General features: G+C 37.1%; 1 protein-coding gene across 1 annotated transcript in view; it reads right to left on the bottom strand.

Annotated features, from left to right (window-relative positions):
- Positions 1 to 1,976: 1,976 nt before the first annotated feature.
- The window catches only part of LOC128699779 (sphingomyelin phosphodiesterase), a gene marked incomplete at its 5' end in the record, with an annotated part of 31,649 nt that continues 13,848 nt past the window's right edge, over positions 1,977 to 19,777 (bottom strand). The window contains 3 exon segments of the mRNA XM_070102305.1: positions 1,977 to 9,070; positions 13,029 to 13,213; positions 15,250 to 15,442. Of these exon segments, the coding sequence (XP_069958406.1) occupies positions 8,944 to 9,070; positions 13,029 to 13,213; positions 15,250 to 15,442 (505 nt within the window).

Below are 19,777 nucleotides of genomic sequence, written 5' to 3'. Positions count from 1 at the left end.
ACCTCCTCTGTATGTCCATCCAGCATCTTGTTTCTCTCACTCCTTGGGAAGTTTCAAGAATTTGTGTCTGCTCTGCCCTACTTCCCTGTGTGAAGGTTCAGTTACCTACTGTATCTTCACACTTGCTCACTCTTAACCTGCCATTGCAGTGTATACTGATGGTTCTAAGTCCTCTGGTGTCAGCAGTTTTTCCAGACAATTACACAAGGTCATTTACAAAACTCAGCCAGTTTTTTCACAGTAAAGTTATAAATTCTCATGGCCATCATACTTATTGCATCACTTTCATTTATAATAGTTTCAGACTCCTTTAGTGCATTACACGTTATCCAGAAATTTGATTCCATTCATCCCATCATCCTACATATACAACACACTTCTCTTCCCCCATTAACCCTACCCTCTTGCACACTCCTTCCCTACATTAGTCTGTGATCTTTGCATATTCCTTCTTTAGTACAACCCACCCTGCAGCACTGTATAACCCTTTGAAGTTTAATGCTTAGTTTATATTACAGAACCTTTAAAATTCTTGCTTTCACACCTTTATTTTGTGACTTCACTGTAGGTGATATTAGCGAGTCTTTACTGCCTCTCCTTAAAGAGGGGTACCTTGTTGATGAAGGGCTCTTGATCAAAGAAATTTGAACTACCTTCCTTTTTTCCTCCCAAATCTTGATTACCTCTCATTCCCCAGGTGCTGCATCACCCCTACAAGTTTAGTGGTTCCCCTATGATTATTAAAGAATACCATAATGATAATATCCACATCTTGACCAACTGCAGACCTAAAATGTTTATACGGTTTGTGATAGGGACCATAAGAGTTATATCATGTAGGTTGAAGCACGTTTGCAGAGCGATATGTATGCAAAAGCGCCTGTGGAATGGGAGCAGAGGGACTTTTAGTTTGTCATAATTTAGCCTCTGCTTTCTATTCTTGTCTTATTTGTCCTTCCCATTTTGGAAGTCTGTTTTTCCATTACCAACCTTATGTCTGTGCATACAATTCACAAATAACCTGTATGTTGGAGAATAACTTGCGACATTTCAGTCCAACTTGAACCGTTAGTCAGAGATGGTTCTGAATTCTGATGTCAGGGGTTATGCAGATTTTTTCCTGAATGCATGATTTAAGGACAATGCTGAAATCTACCATTTCAGTAAAATTAACAGATTTCAGCAATTTCAGACAAAATAACTGGTTGGGAAAATGTTCTGTTGGACCAAAGTCCATAATTCCAAATTTTGTCTGTAGTGATAGTGTCTAGTTGTGTGTCTTCTGAAGTATTGGGTCAGTCTGCTAACTCCAACCTTGTCTAGTACAGGCCAAAGCTGCCATGCCCAAGGCCTGTCCATTTTCATTGTTCAGAACTGTAGGTCACCTGTGCCAGTTTCTTGTTTATGCTCACTAGCATGAAATAATTCAGTTAAATTTTTTCCTGGACTTGCAGTATTTTGTGATTATTAACAAATTTAGTGCAATTAACACTGGCTTCTAAAGCAAGTGGTGGTCCCAAGAGAAAGTGTGGTTCTCGGCCATTTATATTCTCTCATATTCACTGGTTGAGCTTACACCACTATTGATCAGCGATTTATACCCCATCTCAACTGCAAAAAGGTTACAGTACCCATATTTTTAGTGTCTGGTTGAACCAAGTCCACTACAGAAGATAACCAGACAATCATGAAATATTAATTTCATAATTTGGGAGTTGTGGACAATTTGCATTATTCACCCCCTTTTCCCCAATTATTCCATTAATGAGAGGTATTAATGTATAGTTAGTTGTGTACTTTTCATGTAATGATCCATGTTGCTACCAAGTTTGCCTCATTTATTAATTTCAAACTTGTAACGTGCTCTACAAGTGATCCAGAACTTGAATTCCCTCATCCTTCACATTCAGCACTGGCCCACATTGCTTCAGCACTGTGCAAATATATTTTTTACTCAAGGAAAATAAAAATGTAGATAAGAAATAAAAGTTTATTTACATTTAATGTAGAGTAAATTTTTAAAATAAATACTATACAAAATGCACATCAGTGCAACTTTATATGATAAATGTAATGAGATGGGCACAGTATTTATGAAGGAAAAAATGGATTTCATACATGACAAGACCTATGGTTTTCAATTAGAAACCAGTAGATGCCTATTAATGAAAGCAGCTAGACTTAAGTTTACTAATTTCTTTTATAGATTACATAGTTAACAGGCACAAAACTTAACTCCTGATGCATAATGAACTAGTTGTTTTCACAAACATGAGGAAAGTACAGTATCAAGATTAGAGTAATACCTACTAACACCATGGTAATACAACTGTAGCTCATCGATGTAAAGTAAATCAGTATTTCATATTTTTTCGGTCTACTTTTGTATCTTAGAATTAACAGTAACAGGACCTTTTGATGGCAGAAGTACTACTGGATTATTAGATATTAACTTTGAAGGAATACATACTAGAAATTACCTGTAGATCCAGCAGCACCTGAATGCATATAGCCAACACATTCATTCTGATTGACCCTCATTAACCAAATGGCACTTGCACCATGGATGCTTTCCAAACTGGCATTTTTTCTAACTGTTTGGTTAATTTTGTGGATGCCATCACATAGCATCATAGCTGGTTCCCAGGAAAAATAGCACTTGTGGTTGCAGATATTAAGCAGTGGTGGGAAGGGGTGAGGTCCTACATCTTGCTTATCTTTTATCTCAATTTATGATCTTATCCTCTATCCTAGGTCTCCTCTGACTGTAGCCAGTTATATAATCCTTGCACAAGAAACTGTGTTGGAATAAAAGAACTGGTGCCTGGGAGGCACCCAGTTCCCAAGGTTGTTTGGGTGTTCAGTCAGCTCCCTTTCATAAAATATCTTACCACTGCTCACTTTTACCATGGATCCAGCATCTCTCAACAGCAGTAATTTAATCTTAATTTTATGCATTACAAACACAACCAAATATTTTAGTGTTCATGATATTTCAAAAATCACCTTTTTATAACTCAAAGAAGCACTGTTAAGACTATACATTCTTTACATTACTTATGGCAAACAAACATTTTTTTGCTCTAGCTCAGGTGATAAACGGCCTGACCAGTCAGAGACCAGCCCACAACTAGCTGACAAGAGGGTCGAGCCTCCACCACTCCATGTGCTAAGTTGCCGAAATACTTATAGTAATAATACTATGCTTTAGCCCAATGAGTACTTATAGTAATAATACTATGCTTTAGCCCAATGAGCCTAAGAAATACCATGCTTAGCCCAGCGAGCTTAAGAACATACAGTGGACCCCCCCCCCCCAGAGTTTCGTGATTAATCCGTTCCAGAGAGTCTGCCGAATGTCAAAATTGCCGAATGGCGAAATCATTTTCCCTATAAGAAATAATGGAAATAAAATTAATCCGTACCAGACACCCAAAAATATTAAATTAAAATATTTTTTTCAAATTAAATAAAGATTTACATACTGAAAACAATGAGAAATGAAGTACATACATATATAAAATAATAACATTACACTTACCTTTACTGGAGACTTCTGGGTGGATGGAGTGGGAGGAGGGGATAGGAGGACTGTGTACACTATTGTTTGGAAGGAGAATCTCCTTCCATTAGGACTTCAGGTGCCAAGTCCTTATCTGGGGTTACTTCCCTTCTTTGTTTTTTAAAGACACTGAGAACAACTTGAGTCACTGGACCCCTGTCGCACAAAGTATATGTCCAGAGAGCTCCATTTCTGGCGTTTAAGATTTGTCTGAAATGGGACACAACACTAATTGCACATGTTGCCAATACGGCCTGCAACAGCTTTGTTAGGGTGAAGTTCATCCATAAATGTTTGCACTTCAGTCCACTTTGCACAGATGTCCTTAATCTTTGAAGAAGGCACCTTCCTCCATCTCTTCCTCCTCTTCTGCAGCATTTTCCTGAGCTGTGATCTCCTGCTGTTGCAGCTTTTCAGTGGTTAGCTCTTCCCTGTGGTCCTCCACCAACTCTTCCACATCCTTGCCACTCACTTCCAACCCCAGGGACTTCCCCAATGCCACAATAGATTCCACAACTGGCATAGGCTCCTTAGGGTCAGCCCCAAACCCTTCAAAATCCCTCTCTTGATTTCCTTCTTGTGTTCCTTGCTTTCTTTACCAGAGGGCTTGCACTAGCTTTCCTTGGGCCCATGGTGACTTATTTAGCAGTTGCAAGCACAAAAAACAATGGATTATTATGACATGTATTGTATGAACCCGCAGGGTGACGGTCACGTGCTGGTAAGCAATGGCACACTGAGTGTGAATGGTGTGGAAGACTGGCTTTGTGTGCGCAGTGATGGGCGGACGGGTACCGGACGGTCGCCGAATCACGAGTCCAATCAAGAACCGCGAGGCTAAATTTTGCCGAAAAAACTTGCCGGATTTCATGAAAGTTGATGCTGACGAAACTCGGGGGTCCACTGTATTTAGACTATCATAAGTTAGCCAGAATTTTCCACATGCTGAATGGGATAAGAGTTATCCTTGCAAAATGATACTTTTACAAGCTGACAATTTAGCCAAGATGCTAAATATATTGTCAGTTAACATGCTCGCTTCACTTTGTTGTAGAAACAATAGTCCTTCCCAGATCACAATCTAACAGTAGTCATTTAAAGAATGTGCAGCATATAGCCATCAACTGGACGCTTCAAAATCTGCTTATAGTTGATACTCTTATTAAAGTGAATACCCAAGCAACACTATTAAACTTGCAACAGTAACAAGCTCCTACCACATCACATGGAGAAGCAATAACCAATTGCCAAAATTATGCTTGCTGATTATTTCATATCCCTGTGTCATCCAAGGATACGAAATTGGTCATTCAAAGACATCCCTATTCTACCTACTTCCGGCCCATCTTTCCTCTCTGATTCTCTTCTCTACAGCTTCTGCTCTGGGTCCCACATTCTGGGGATCATACACCACTCCTCAGTCCACCTAGTGTAAGTTCCTAATAAAACTCCCACTGCTATCATATCCTGACTACTAACCACCTGCATTAACCTTCACTTTTCCTCTCACTGTCCCATTTATCAGAAAGCACATATTTCATTTTCCAGTTCAACTACAGTGAACTGATTTCCTCATCTTAGCTACCTTGTCGTCACTAATTGTAGCTTTCTCTTCTCGTACATGAATTTACCATCTTCCTTGCCCCTAATGTCAGCACCCATTTGCCTGTAGCACTGATTGACCCATAAGGGTTTAGTGCTTCTTGCATACTACCTGTTCTGTACTATACCATGTTCAATACTACTAATACTCTTAAAACACAGGTCAGAATAATTCATGTTAAGGATCTATAGGTAAATGTAGTATTTATATTTTTGAGACAAGCAATATTAAATGTTTTTACTTTTTCCATGTAGAGGCACAGAATACTCCATCACAGTTCAAATGGTTAAGCTATAGAGGAACTACTTAAATTGAGGCTTTAATGTAGTAAAAAGTGTCTAGCAATACCATACAATAGTAATACTACTTGATACTACTGAACTGTAATTCTTTTAACCAGTATACAAGTACTGATAACATAAGCATCTTGCCTCATTACAAACATGACAGAAAAGCTTCTACAGTATCTAGCTGCTAGACCAGGTGGCAAGTTACTTAAATAGACAGAATTACCCTAAATTTAATTCAGGCTTGACTACTGATGGTTAGGAAAACTATTAAACCTAAAAGAAAACAATGTAGGTTATGAATAACAATGAAAGACTGCTGGGCAACCCTCAAATCATTGATTCCTCTTTAATGTATACTAAATGGGAAGTGTATTATTCAAGACTTCCAAACTGCAGACATTTGATGAATAACCCAGGTTTAGATACTTTACATACAATATAATAATGCACAGATTGACATTCCACATTTACTGATAATGTAGATAAGAGCCCAAGAAATTATTCTGATATTTATCATGCAGAATATCTAAACAAATGATTAGGGGATAAAACATGTTTTCAACAAACATGGTACAGTATAAAAAAAAAAAAAAAAAAAAAAAAAGATACAAAGGATAGGGTCTTAGAATCTTTTGGTAATTTTACAGGACCAAACCAATGTTCCCAACCTTTTGAAAGCCCCCCCCCCCCCCAAGTTTCACATTCCTGGATTGTCCACCTTCTACTGACATACTCAAGCTCACCTCCAGCAGAGTTATTGTCTTGCCACCAGAAAGTTCATCCCTAGCAGCTCCACTGCCACCTCCTACGGGTGTCAAGACTATTCCCAAGCCCACCAATGAGACACCACCACTGACTACCTCCACCACAGTAACAGATCAATCAATGATCTCACCCCAAGAGAACCAATCAACAGGCACCTTGCCCAAAACAACAACCAGTTGAAGAACAGTCCGATGACGGAAACTTCAGTAGGCCTGGCTATGCAAGTTGGCCAGGTGTGTTGCTCTACAGAAGTGCCCCACACAGTAATGTAATGTACTGCAGAGAATTACGCTCTCGATTACAAGACGGGACTGTAAAGTTTACCACCGATGTTGACGACCCTGACACACATCAAATACTGATGGAAGACATGGAAAAGCATATAAACAACACAATCAGAAAGACCCAGGTGATCATAATCTCCAGGACAAAATTCAAGTCCATCAAGAATGGCTCTATCCATGGCCAGCCATAACTTCATTGACCAATCAGCAAGCGAGTGTCCCCAGCACTCAGGCCGCAACCTAAAGCTGGGGTGTAGCTCCATGGGACCCTGAAATTGCTGCTTTCTTGGCCCTTCTTGACTGCCTGCTGCTGTGCAGCTTCAACAGCCTTCCTCACATTGCCAGCTGCTGTGCAGCTGGCATGCCCTTCAAGACACTCCCATTCCTGGGAGCTAAGGCCAGGTCATCATCTGGAAAAGACCCAGGCTGGCAGTACTGGCAAATCTACAACAGAACCTTGTCAATATCAGAATATGCTGTCAACCCCTCACATGCTCGAGAGTTTTAGGACTCTCTTGCCATGGGTTCAAGCCTCACCCATTACATAATTAGTTATGATTTTAGATGTTAATGGATAGCGAAAATCAAGCACTGGCTGGAGGAGCAAAACTTGCTGTGACATCTTCAGCACCTTGGAGAAACTCTACTGGCCCCACTGGTCTATGGACTACATGCTGGTAATCACTATTGTAAGTCAATAATGAATACTTAAAAGCAGGCATGATATTCCAATTTTATGAAACTAATTTGCTATTATAGACTTTAAATAATACTGCATTTGCCACAGGAACTTGTACTGTTAAAATTAGTATACTTGATCTTAGGTAAACTTGTTGCAAACAGGCCTACTCATTAAACAGTAAGCAATTTGGTGAAAAAATTATTGCAAATATGAGCTAGATTTCACTAAAGCAGGATTTTCAAGTAGCAATGAACCCAACCAGCTTGTTCCCACAGAACTCCCCTTCCTTAGCAGTGGGAATCTTCACAATACCTCTCATTTTCTGTGTAATCTTACGTACTAAATTAAATATTGCACAAACAAGCAATTACAGTACAGTACCACTTTGTAAAAGATTAAAAGAAATCTTAAGGAAAGATAATGCTGGCAAATGGCTGATGAATGAATATTCAATCACATTCTGCTGCAGTATGAGTGTGGTCAAATAATCATTTACAGAATTACTATACAATATAATATCTGTATTTGTTCTTTCAACAACAGTCAACCCATGGGAAACCAGCACACTATTCAATATTTCCAAGTTGTAAAGTTAACATTTTAAATGCAATAATGCAGCTAAGGCAGGATTTTGCTTGAGGGAAAGTAGTATCGAGATTTTCCCAACATTTATACAGTACTGAGCAACACTAAGAAGCATGATAAAAAAGCAATTAATGCCTGCTGTGACTTTTTCAACATTATTAGTACTGTACATTGATAAACCCTAATTTTGAATCAGATTAACCTGTCAGCTTTTAGTACATTTATACATTTTGCAGGAGTATGAATGCATAATCACATGTACATTTAGTATTTTACAGCAACATGGAGGTTGCAGTTGCAATACTTAACTTTTTTTTTTTTGGAGGGGGGGGGTCACCCCACCTTAGGAAGAAAGCCAATATAGTTTAAAAAATGGTAATAATGTTTTGATTTTAAACTTACATACAGTAATATCTCAACTTATTGAAAGCTGCGATAAACGATGGTACAGGAATACCAACAAGTTGTAGTTGAGACAGTAGTAACTGGAAACTATTTAGACATTCACCTGTGCAGGCAAAATGTTTACTAAAAGTATCCAATTACTACTTTTATGTTTTGCTGTAAGATGCACAGTTAAAAGCAGTTTCATGTGACATGCACTATTCAAGAATCTTGGTGTACTAAAGATTATTAATCCATTATTGAAAAATATTTCATGGCAGGAGTCCCCACAAGAGGCCATATCAAGTATGTACCACAAACTGAAGAACAACTTGTTTCACTGAGTATTTGTACACGTTTTACACCATGTTAATGGCAATAAAGCAAATGTTATTTGAGCCAAGTCTTCTACCAAATGACAAGCAGCAGCTACAGCCATTTCCTAATAAACTTTAGGGCAACTGAATTTTTGAGAAATCCCATAGGTCAATCTATCTTTGAGAGAGCAGCACACTGCCAATAGTAAATACTGTACTGTGATAATCACCAAGGAATTAAGGCACTTTCGTAGAAGAGAATTTCTAAGCCCCTTGAAGACTAGATGTTTACAAACACTAGTTTAAGGTGGCTCCTAATCTCTCCATTCCTGAGACAAATCTCACCTGATATGTACTGCATCCAGGGAGACAATTATTTTTTCTGTGATTTCCTAAACCCTTATTTTCAATCCATTACCAACTTTCTTCTGCAAACATGTTTAAATCCAGATCACTTCAAGTACTTGAGAATCAATCATGTGGATGACATTTGGGTGGCATGAGTTTGTCCCCATCAACAATGGTACAGAGCACCTTGCGTCGACATTTCTCACCACAAGAACGCTTGGCATACATATCACTATCCTGAACTTGGTACCTGTTGAAAACCAATACTAACTTATCAATAGAAGAACAAACAAGTCATTATGATAAACCAGATACTGCATCTATTTATTACAAGTCTGAAAGAGTTTACAGTTACACTAAGATTTATTGTTAATGGCAATGCAAAGAATTACATTAATCTTTGGAATACAGTGGAACCTCGGTTTTTGTATGCCCTAGTCTGTATGTAAAACTATATATTTTTTTTTTTTTTTCAACAAGTCGGTCTTCTCCCACCGAGGCAGGGTGACCCAAAAAAGAAAGAAAATCCCCAAAAAGAAAATACTTTCATCATCATTCAACACTTTCACCACACTCACACATTATCACTGCTTTTGCAGAGGTGCTCAGAATACAACAGTTTAGAAGCATATACATATAAAGATAGTTATTCTCTATAAAATGTATTTTTTGTTAATATTTTTAGGTGTCTGGAATGGATTAATTGGATTTACATTATTTCTTTCTTATGGGAAATATTAACAAAAAATACATTTTAGAGAGAATAACTATAGTTTTACATACAGTCTAGGGCATATGAAAACTGAGGTTCCACTGTACATGCACAGGGTAAAGAATTTTTTAAAGATTTGTGTGTGCAAGCTACAATTAACTGCAAAACTAAGTTCTTAACAAATGCCATGGATATAAAGATATATGCAAGTGGAAGGTAGTAATTATTTATTTTTACTTTTATTATCACACTGGCCGATTCCCACCAAGGCAGGGTGGCCCGAAAAAGAAAAACTTTCACCATCATTCACTCCATCACTGTCTTGCCAGAAGGGTGCTTTACACTACAGTTTTTAAACTGCAACATTAACACCCCTCCTTCAGAGTGCAGGCACTGTACTTCCCATCTCCAGGACTCAAGTCCGGCCTGCCGGTTTCCCTGAATCCCTTCATAAATGTTACTTTGCTCACACTCCAACAGCACATCAAGTATTAAAACCATTTGTTTCCATTCACTCCTATCAAACACGCTCACGCATGCCCGCTGGAAGTCCAAGCCCCTTGCACACAAAACCTCCTTTACCCTCTCCCTCCAACCTTTCCTAGGCCGACCCCTACCCTGCCTTCCTTCCACTACAGACTGATACACTCTTGAAGTCATTCTGTTTCGCTCCATTCATGTATAACTAGAGAAAGGTAGTAATATACCTGCACAATAAAAGCACCAATATACAAAATATGAGTACTGGATGACCCTTGTGGGTTTAATGCTTAGTTCTGATTATAAAAATACAATAAATGAAGGAATCAATAACAGTAAAATACACTAATTCAGTAAAAAATTATTCTTAAAATGCTAAAATATATTTATGTGGAGAATATGAATATATGCAAGGAAAATGGGAGACAAAATAGACAGCTTAAATATACTTGCATGATTAGAGTAAAAATTACATTCTGCTAAAAACAGTGATACAAAGGAGAAGAGATGTGTAATAATTAGTGCTAATTAACGGTGTAACTTAAAGGAAATTTTAAAATGAATAAACATTTACTACAACAAAAATTCTGATTTGCATAGTCATGATGGATGTGGCAGTGATGAACTTTGTGCAATCATTTACCAAACTGCAGCAGGCCAAGGTTCGACCCCACGAAGCATCGTCCCGCCTCAAGAGACAACACTATGTACATGTCAACTTATCCATTCAGCCATTGATCCTACAAAGATCATGCACCCAGCAGAGCTAGATGTTCTTCGTGATCTGAGGACACTTGTGTAAGTAAAGTTGGTTAACTTCATTAACCAACTTGTACTGATTTACAAGGTATTTTAAAGGTAGAATGAGGTGGATAGTTGGGTTAAGTGTATTCTAACCTAACCACTCCGTGATCTGCCAAAATCACTAATCTGGCACCCTACAGGCCCCAATGATGTTGGATTAGTAATGGTCGACCTGTACTGGATCTTTCTGAGGGGCCCCCTCGATTCACAGAATTGGTCTAGTCCTCCCCTTCCTTGGATCTAATCCAATTGCTTCCCATCCCCAGGCACGGTATGACCCCTGCCAGTTTAGCAGTTCCCCCTAATCATAATAAGTCAAAATAACATTAAGACTACTGAATTCAAGATTTTATCTATTTTGTTACATGTGGAAGACAACGAAGGTCCTCAGAGTGCCTCTATCTGCCTTGTGTGAATTAAAATGCAACTTTTAACCCTTTGAGGGTTTCAGACGTACTAGTACGGCTTATGACCCAGGTGGCCCGGTGGCCTGGTGGCTAAAGCTCCCGCTTCACACACGGAGGGCCCGGGTTCGATTCCCGGCGGGTGGAAACATTTCGACACGTTTCCTTACACCTGTTGTCCTGTTCACCTAGCAGCAAATAGGTACCTGGGTGTTAGTCGACTGGTGTGGGTCGCATCCTGGGGGACAAGATTAAGGACCCCAATGGAAATAAGTTAGACAGTCCTCGATGACGCACTGACTTTCTTGGGTTATCCTGGGTGGCTAACCCTCCGGGGTTAAAAATCCGAACGAAATCTTATCTTATCTAGTACGCCTAAATTCTAGCGCCCTCAAATCTAGTGGGAGAAAGCTGGTGGGCCTTCATATGAAAGAATGGGTCTATGTGGTCAGTGTGCAGTCTAAAAAAAATCCTGCAGCACACAGTGCATAATGAGAAAAAAAAAACTTTTACCATTTTTTTGGAATAAAACAGCGACTTTGCACTGTATTTTTGTATGGTATTTATTGTTGTATTCTAGTTTTCTTGGTCTCACTTTATAGAATGGAAGACATATTACAGAAATTGAGATGATTTTGACTGGTTTTACAATGAAAGGTACCTTGAAATTGAGCTCAAAGTAGCAGAAATATTCGATTTTTACCAAATTTCAAAAGTAAACAAATCGTGCCAAGCGTGCAATACACGTCAACTGGCGAGTCTAATATTCTTTCTCAAGTGCACCAATATTATTTATACCATTTTTTACACTAATGCAGTAGTCTGCATAACAGTAAATCTTATATTTTTTGTGAGAATAAAAATTCAAAGTGGAAAGCAAAATAATATAAGAGGGGCCTTGAGACGTGACTAATGACCAGAGGAAATGTCATTTTAGTGCCAGGAATGTCTTTCTTGTTTATTCTGGACCCTATTCGGAAATTGGCATCTTTTGAAATTTGTGTGAAATTGGCAAAATTGCTAAATTCTGACCACTGTACTGGATAGTTGAATTTCATAAATGGGTGGTTTCTTGCACCCATTCGATAGAAAAAATGGAGTTCTAGCGAAATATTCATGTTTTTTGTCGACTAGTACAGTGGAATTGGCCGAAAATGGGGCTCAAAGTGGGCAAAATCGCAGATGCGTAAACATCGCCGAGACCGCTAACTTTGCGAGAGCATAATTCCGTAAGTTTTCCATCAAATTTCAAACTTTTGGTGTCCTTATGATCGGGAAAAGATTCTCTATCTTTTCATAAGAGAAAATAATTTTTTTTTTTAAATTTGGCCGACCCTGAGAACGAGTTTCGGAGAGGGCCTGTCGACCCTCAAAGGGTTAATATGACGTATAGGACAAACTGTAATCTGATCTAACTGGCCGTTTCTAATAGCAATATATAACACTACTTTTTAGGGGGTTTAATCTAGATTAAATCTACATACACATGTACCACTGAAGTGTACAACAGTGTGCCTGCAGAACTATTGTACAAATTTATGCCACTAAATTTTCATGGAAAAGTACTAAGCCCATGGGGTTATACAGCACCCGGAGAATTTACAATACCTTAAGGAAAAGTAGGATAGCTTCAATTCCTTGGATAAATAGGCCTTCAACAGTATCCAAATAATTTGTAGATTTCCTGAATAAAGCTCATCTTTTTCCCACCATAAATATCCAATTTACATATTTTATATTTCTAGCAATGAGCCTATGGAAAGCAAAAGAAAACAAAAAGAAAAGTGCTGAATTTTTAATCAGCTTACCTGCGGTACTTGCTGAAGAGTTCTGGATCCTGTGCCATTCTCTGCACAAGTTGATCCCAATCATATGGGTCCAGTGTGGGGAGTTGGAGGTCCCGTCGTGCAGAGTACAGCTGGTACCAGTGGGGGGCATCAAACTTGTTGGCATGAGTCAGATTCATTACCCAAGTCTCATAATCCAATACTTTCTGCAGAAGGTCACAAGATGTGAAAAAAGGCAATGCAAAATAATCAGGGCATTAACAAGGTAGTCAAAGACAATTATACTTTTATTAAAGCAAACTCTTTTTTACAACTAATGCGTAGTTACTTTACTCTGTATGATAGTCACATTTTAGGACAATTTGACTGAGAGTAGCAGCACATTCATCAATGTACTTCTAGAATGAGCTAATGACCAAGATAAACATTCAGATGAGCTTTTCCCTATCTCTCGCACACATTGTAAAGCACTTTGTACAGAAGTGTACACGTGTATAAATGAAACATCAAAAGCCAACTGAATATACGAGATCAAGTGGATATAATAATAATTTATTTCTTGAGCCGTACAAGGAATATAATAGTTATACATGAAGTAGTCAAAGGTAGGCACAAAAAAAAAAAAAAAAATGCTAATTATGCAATGCATTTCATGCAACTAATCATAAGGGGCCGAGTAAGTCTAATGGGTAGACTTTTATTTGTCGACTGATTATGTTCATTTCTGGTGTACTATTAGAAGCTTATATCAAATGTGCTTTGATTAAGTTTCAGAAAGATCAGTCAAAAAGCAAATGAAAAAAAGCTAAGTTTACAAAAAATTACATTTGGCAGCAGACCCCTACAAAGTGGTACTTGGTTTTGACACTTGCTGCTGATAGAACACTAATTCCATCATTGCTCGAGTACTAATTCTACAATAAACCTTATCTTCATTCTAAAAAAAATCAAGTTTATAAGTTTTTTGACATTTAGGAAGATATCGGCCTTGTTGCCCACACAAATCTGAAAATATTTGGGATACTTCAAAAACGTACATGACATCTTGTAAAGCAATCATTCTTTTATGTTTCTTGTGAAAAATCAGGTCAATTCGTTCATAAATAATGATGGCCTGCTCCCAAATAGGTAAATAACTTACTTCTGAGTTAATGGCCAATATGCATGGCTGCCCAGGTATGCAGGGAAATATTTTTTTCCCCCCAAAATTTGCATTTTTTACACTTTTTCCGTAACCTACGGGTGTATTACAGTTAGCCATCGTCGACCCCTGTTTCCTCTCATCATAGTGGTATGATGGCCTCAAGATGGCTTTGGTCCATAAATTCTTTCCTCTCAGGAGTCATATTGTGCTATATATTTGTTCTGGTGTACTTTTTATATTTCTATGCTATTATTATATCGCCTTATGTCACATTAGATCAATTGTGACAGGTAAATAAGCCTTATAATTAATATTAGCGTGAGTATAGAATATTTTGTTGGCTGGTGTGTGTCCATGTCAGCACTTATTCCCAGGGGATGTTCCTGATTGGTTCCTAGACCATATTAGCTCTGCCCAATCCACCATGATCTCAAATGGTGAATTTGTATTGTATTAGAAGCAAAGATACAAGAGAAAAAAAAAAATGCCGTGTCAGCGGGCATGCTACTCGAGGTGCTGTCACCATGCATGTTATAAATGATTAATTCCTTTTAGAAACATTGTATAATGATAATTATTCCATAGTGTTGCCAGAAAGGTCAGCTATTTTTTGGTAAGAACAACTCAACTTTCATATTTTTTCGATTTTTTCTTTTACTCCTTGCACCACAAGGTCAAGGGCCCCACAAAGCTTCCATGCTACTTAAAAATTAAGACAGTATATTGTGAAAGACTTCTTGTGATGTTAACTACAAACAAGTACAATAAGAGTGCAAATGACAATTTGTCAATTACAAAAGGATTACTTATTTAAATTGGTTCAATGATCTTCAATTTTATGGCATGTTTGTACAGAGGTGGTGAAAACACAGTAAGTTTAGCAGAGTAAGTGTTTTTTTTTTTTTTAATACAATCTGCATGGGGTTGGGTGGGGGGTTGGGGAGGTTAACTCTTAATGTTAAATAATTAAGCGGACTTTCACACACTTATAATTACAAAAAGACTTCCGAGGGCAGTTGCTATCTACCAACCTACTGGGAGTTTATTTACCATGACAATAAATGAACTTACTGTATGTGGGAAGAAAATATACATTACCCTTGTTGTCTCTGGATAGTCCCCATCTATGTAGAAAAGTCTAAATGAAGGATTGAGATTGTTGAAGGGACCATTGTTTGGAGTAATATACTGGACACCAATAGGCTTCTGGGGAGAGTTGACATCATAGTGTAGTCTAAACTCGTCCATGTGAGAATGTCCGTAGAACTGACCTCTAATGATGTGAGAATATCTGTGCAGAAATATCATGTTAATCACTAATAAACAATAGTTACTGCATAAAAAAAATTTGCAGATTGTAATAGCATCAGTGAATTTTTATAAATTAAATGGAGACAAAATGACTGATAATATTTCAGCAAGTGTGAACAACATTCTTGGAAAGCATGTGTGTAAAGAATAAAGATTCCTTATTTTAGCATGATACAATGTTTGGGCGACATTTAGGTGTGCATGCAAAAAGCCCCTTTGTACACAGAACACTTCGAGCAAACTTAATCCCATTTTAAGACTAATAAGGCAATAATTGATTGATTGCTTGTATATACAGTCTCTAATTGGTTTTAACAATTTAGGAATTGTTTATGGTTTACAGGTAATGAGGATTCTAGCATGAGCATATTTGGAATACATTCAATATATTTAATGGTTGTGAGGATTACAGATACTGAGAATAAAAATACATATATTGTTGTTCATATGCTTGTGGGAACGAAAACATGAAACTATAGTTTCACCAAATCTAGTTGTTGTTGGGATATGTTAGTGAGAGAAGGTGTTTTATAATGGTAGTTTTGAAGATGCTGGCAGAGACAGTGGCTCTGGAGATAACACACTTACATATTTGTAAAATTCATTTCACCCTAAGTGGCATTTTCAATTTTAGCCTAATCAAATCTAATTGATATTTCAATAGGTCTATATAAGTCATCATACTATTAGTATGTTGGTAAGAAATGTGTAGCACTTTCCTCTGCCAAAAAAAATTAAAAATCCCCTTTGAGTTCTGAGTGAACTGTACCTTACAGTTCCAGCCTTGCCCAACTTAAACAAGTACAGTACTTTAGAGGAAGAGCAAGTGACTCGTCACCTTCTGAAGGACTTTGTAAAGACAAAAAACTGTACCTCTTTCCTTCATGTTGGATTTCCTCAACTACTGTACTACTATAGTCAAACCCACTTTTTCTGTCTACATTTCACACTTAGTACATCAAAGAATTTCATCAAAAGGCTTGAACATATGAAGCCCACTGAAATTTTGAATTGTGCTCAAGTAGTGACCTATTCTTGCTAAATACCGAGTACTGTAAATAAGCATACATGTATAACCACACTGTGATGTTTCTGACTGAATTCCTGACTGTAAACTATTATTTTAAAGTCAATAAAATGGTAATTAGTATCTTATCACTAACTTATTTACCAAATAAATATTTAGGGCCAGTCCCTGAATCATGGCTGACTCCCCCTCCAACTCCACTCCCTTCAAAGGATTCACCCATGATAACTCAGGTATGATTATTCCTGACAATATCAAGGACTACATCGTTGCTCTAGAAAATGAAATCAAAGATATCAAAGCAACACTCGAGCGGCGAGAATCCAAGATAACCAACCTCGAGAATAAGATCCAAAACCTTGAAGAGAAGATTACATCGGGAAGTGTTGACACAGAAAATACTCTAAAAGCAGCCATAGCCAGTCACACTGAGCAAATAACAACAATAAATATGAAGGTTGAAGAAGCAATCAAGGACTGGAATCAGAACATGCACACTCGACTAAATGAATACCTTGATTTCCAAGACGACAAAACTGAACAAGATAAGTTGTCTGATGCAGTTATAATAAACAGTCCACACATCCCTAGTGACATAACACAAGCACAGTGCAAAGAAACTGCTATCAGGATAATACAGAACCACATACAAGTCATCGTGCAAAACAATGAAATCAAAGAAACACGTTTGCTAGGAAAACCAGGAAGTAAACACAGTATAATGATCCGACTTCATTCATACGATAAAAGAAAGGACCTAATTAAATCAGCAATTACAATGAAAAATGGAGTGTACATAAATGAGTGTCTAACAAAAAAACGTCAAAACCTTCTGTTCAGGCTGAGAAAACTTAAACAGGAAAACAAAATACATCAGTGTTTCACGCGAGATGGGAAAATACTAGTAAGGAAAACATCAACAGGACAACAATATACTATCTCAAATGAACACGATTTCTCTACCTTCCTTAGAAAAGCTGGCATTTCTGTAACAGATTAGATAAGTGCCCTTAATACATATATACGTGTGGTGCATATAGTGTACGTTACTATTATATTGTACATTATTATTTTTATTATTTTTTCATCACTAGCTAATGAAATACCTCCAATACTCTATACTTCTTTCTTACTGCTATTAATTGCTCATAATTTTAAATTACAAGTCAAATCTTACTCCAAATTAATAATATTCATTATTCTTACCTGTCCATTTAATTTTGTTTATCACTACTTGTTTTTTTAGTCACTTTTCATTGTGTATGCAACTAGTGTATATTCCAATTACTTTTTTGCAAGTACCAAAACTATCTTTTGCTAGCTAGTACCAACTACCTCATTTTTTTTACTTTTATTGTACAATAAACTGCTCAATTTATTTAATATTACAAATCAGATCTTACTCCTAAACCAATATTATTTCATAGTGACCACCTGTCCATTTAACTTTGTTTACCATTACTTAATTTTAGTCCCTTATATATTTTCTCCTTTATTTTAGCTTTATATAACTACCCTAGTTTATACATTCACAATTGTTAAAATAATCAAGGTGCTATTCTCAGGTGCTAAAGTAGAATAAGTTCACAATTTTGCCATTATATTCCAAAGCTCATTTATTTGATTACCACTTTATTGTTCACCACAACTTACATTAGTCCCTTTTATATTATTATTTTATACTATAATTCTAACTTTAAAGAATTACCTTTATAGTACTACCTACTATCATATTCCCAAGCTCCATTATTTGATTATCACTTTATTTGTATTAGTCCCTTTTATATTGTCTCCTTTATTTTAGCTTAAAAAAAAAAAAAAAAAAAAAAAAACTACCTTAGCTCATTATTTTACATTTGTTAAATAATTCAGGTGCTATTTTTTTAGCTTAAGACTATTTACTTTGTTTTATACTTAATTCTAACTATAGATTCACTACAAATCTTATGATTACAAGCATTGATCCTGATACCAACCTCTTATTTAATGACTTAAATGAATCAAACAGTTACTGTAATTACTACACTGCAGAACAATCAAAGGCACTTCTCAGTGCCAACAACAACATAACTATCTTTAACTACAATATCAGATCTTTAAGCAAGCATTACGATGACCTCATAGCATTACTAAATTCCTTACATGCCAATATGTCCATCATTACACTAACTGAAACCTGGCTAAAGCCTGATAGTACAGATGTCTATGCCATTCCTGGTTACACAGCCATACACAACTGTAGGCCAGACCAACAAGGGGGTGGCACAGCCATATACTACTCAGACCAACTAGAATGTATCACTAATACTTGCACAAGGGATGAACATGGGGAATATATAATAGCCAAATTCAAATCCAAATACCTACAAAAACCTCTCACATTGATAAACATTTACAGAGTTCCACAGTCAAACATTAGCCAATTTAGTCAAAACCTAGGAAGTATGATAACTGATGCACGCATGAACAAAGATCACTTACTACTCTCAGGTGACTTCAATATAAATCTCCTGCAAGACCAGGACCCACACGTTACTGAATTCACAAACACAATGAGTAACTGTATGTTGCTACCAACAGTAACAAAACCTACAAGAGTTACAGAGACTAGTGTTTCCCTACTTGACCACATCTGGACCAACACCATATCCCCTTTAAAATCAGGCATAATTACAGATAATACCACAGACCACTACCCTACTTTTCTCATAACAACTCTTGGTAAATTACCCCAAGACACTACTAAAGTCACCTTCAGACTTCACAATGAGGCAGCCATTAATAACTTCACAACAGCAGTAGCAAACATTGACTGGCACACTGAGCTAGAAATCTATACAGATATTGACGAATGTATTAATAATTTTCTAAAAAAGACCCAATACCTCTATAACAAGCACTGCCCTAAAAAAACTAAACAGATGACAGCTAAGAGACTGAACAGTCCCTGGTTAACACCCAGCATTCTCAAATCCATAAATACAAAACACCAATATGAAAAACAGTACAGAATGGGTCACATAACCAGAGACCAAACAAAACGTTACTCGTCAATCCTAACCAGCCTGATAAGAAGGGCAAAAAAATTGTATTATGAGAACAGATTATCCAACTTACGAGGTGATATAAAAAAGACCTGGAAAACCCTATCAGAAATTCTAGGAACAAAAAAGATATCACGAAATAGCGAAATAAAATTAGCAAAATCAGATGAACCCCAACTCCCACCAACAGAAACAGCAAACAGACTCAATGACTTCTTCTCCACTATAGGACAAAACCTTGCCA

Source organism: Cherax quadricarinatus, chromosome 81 (assembly GCF_038502225.1).
Source record: "Cherax quadricarinatus isolate ZL_2023a chromosome 81, ASM3850222v1, whole genome shotgun sequence".
NCBI lineage: Eukaryota > Metazoa > Arthropoda > Malacostraca > Decapoda > Parastacidae > Cherax > Cherax quadricarinatus.
Note: the sequence above shows the minus strand (reverse complement) of the source record. Positions and strands in the feature narration are given on the sequence as shown.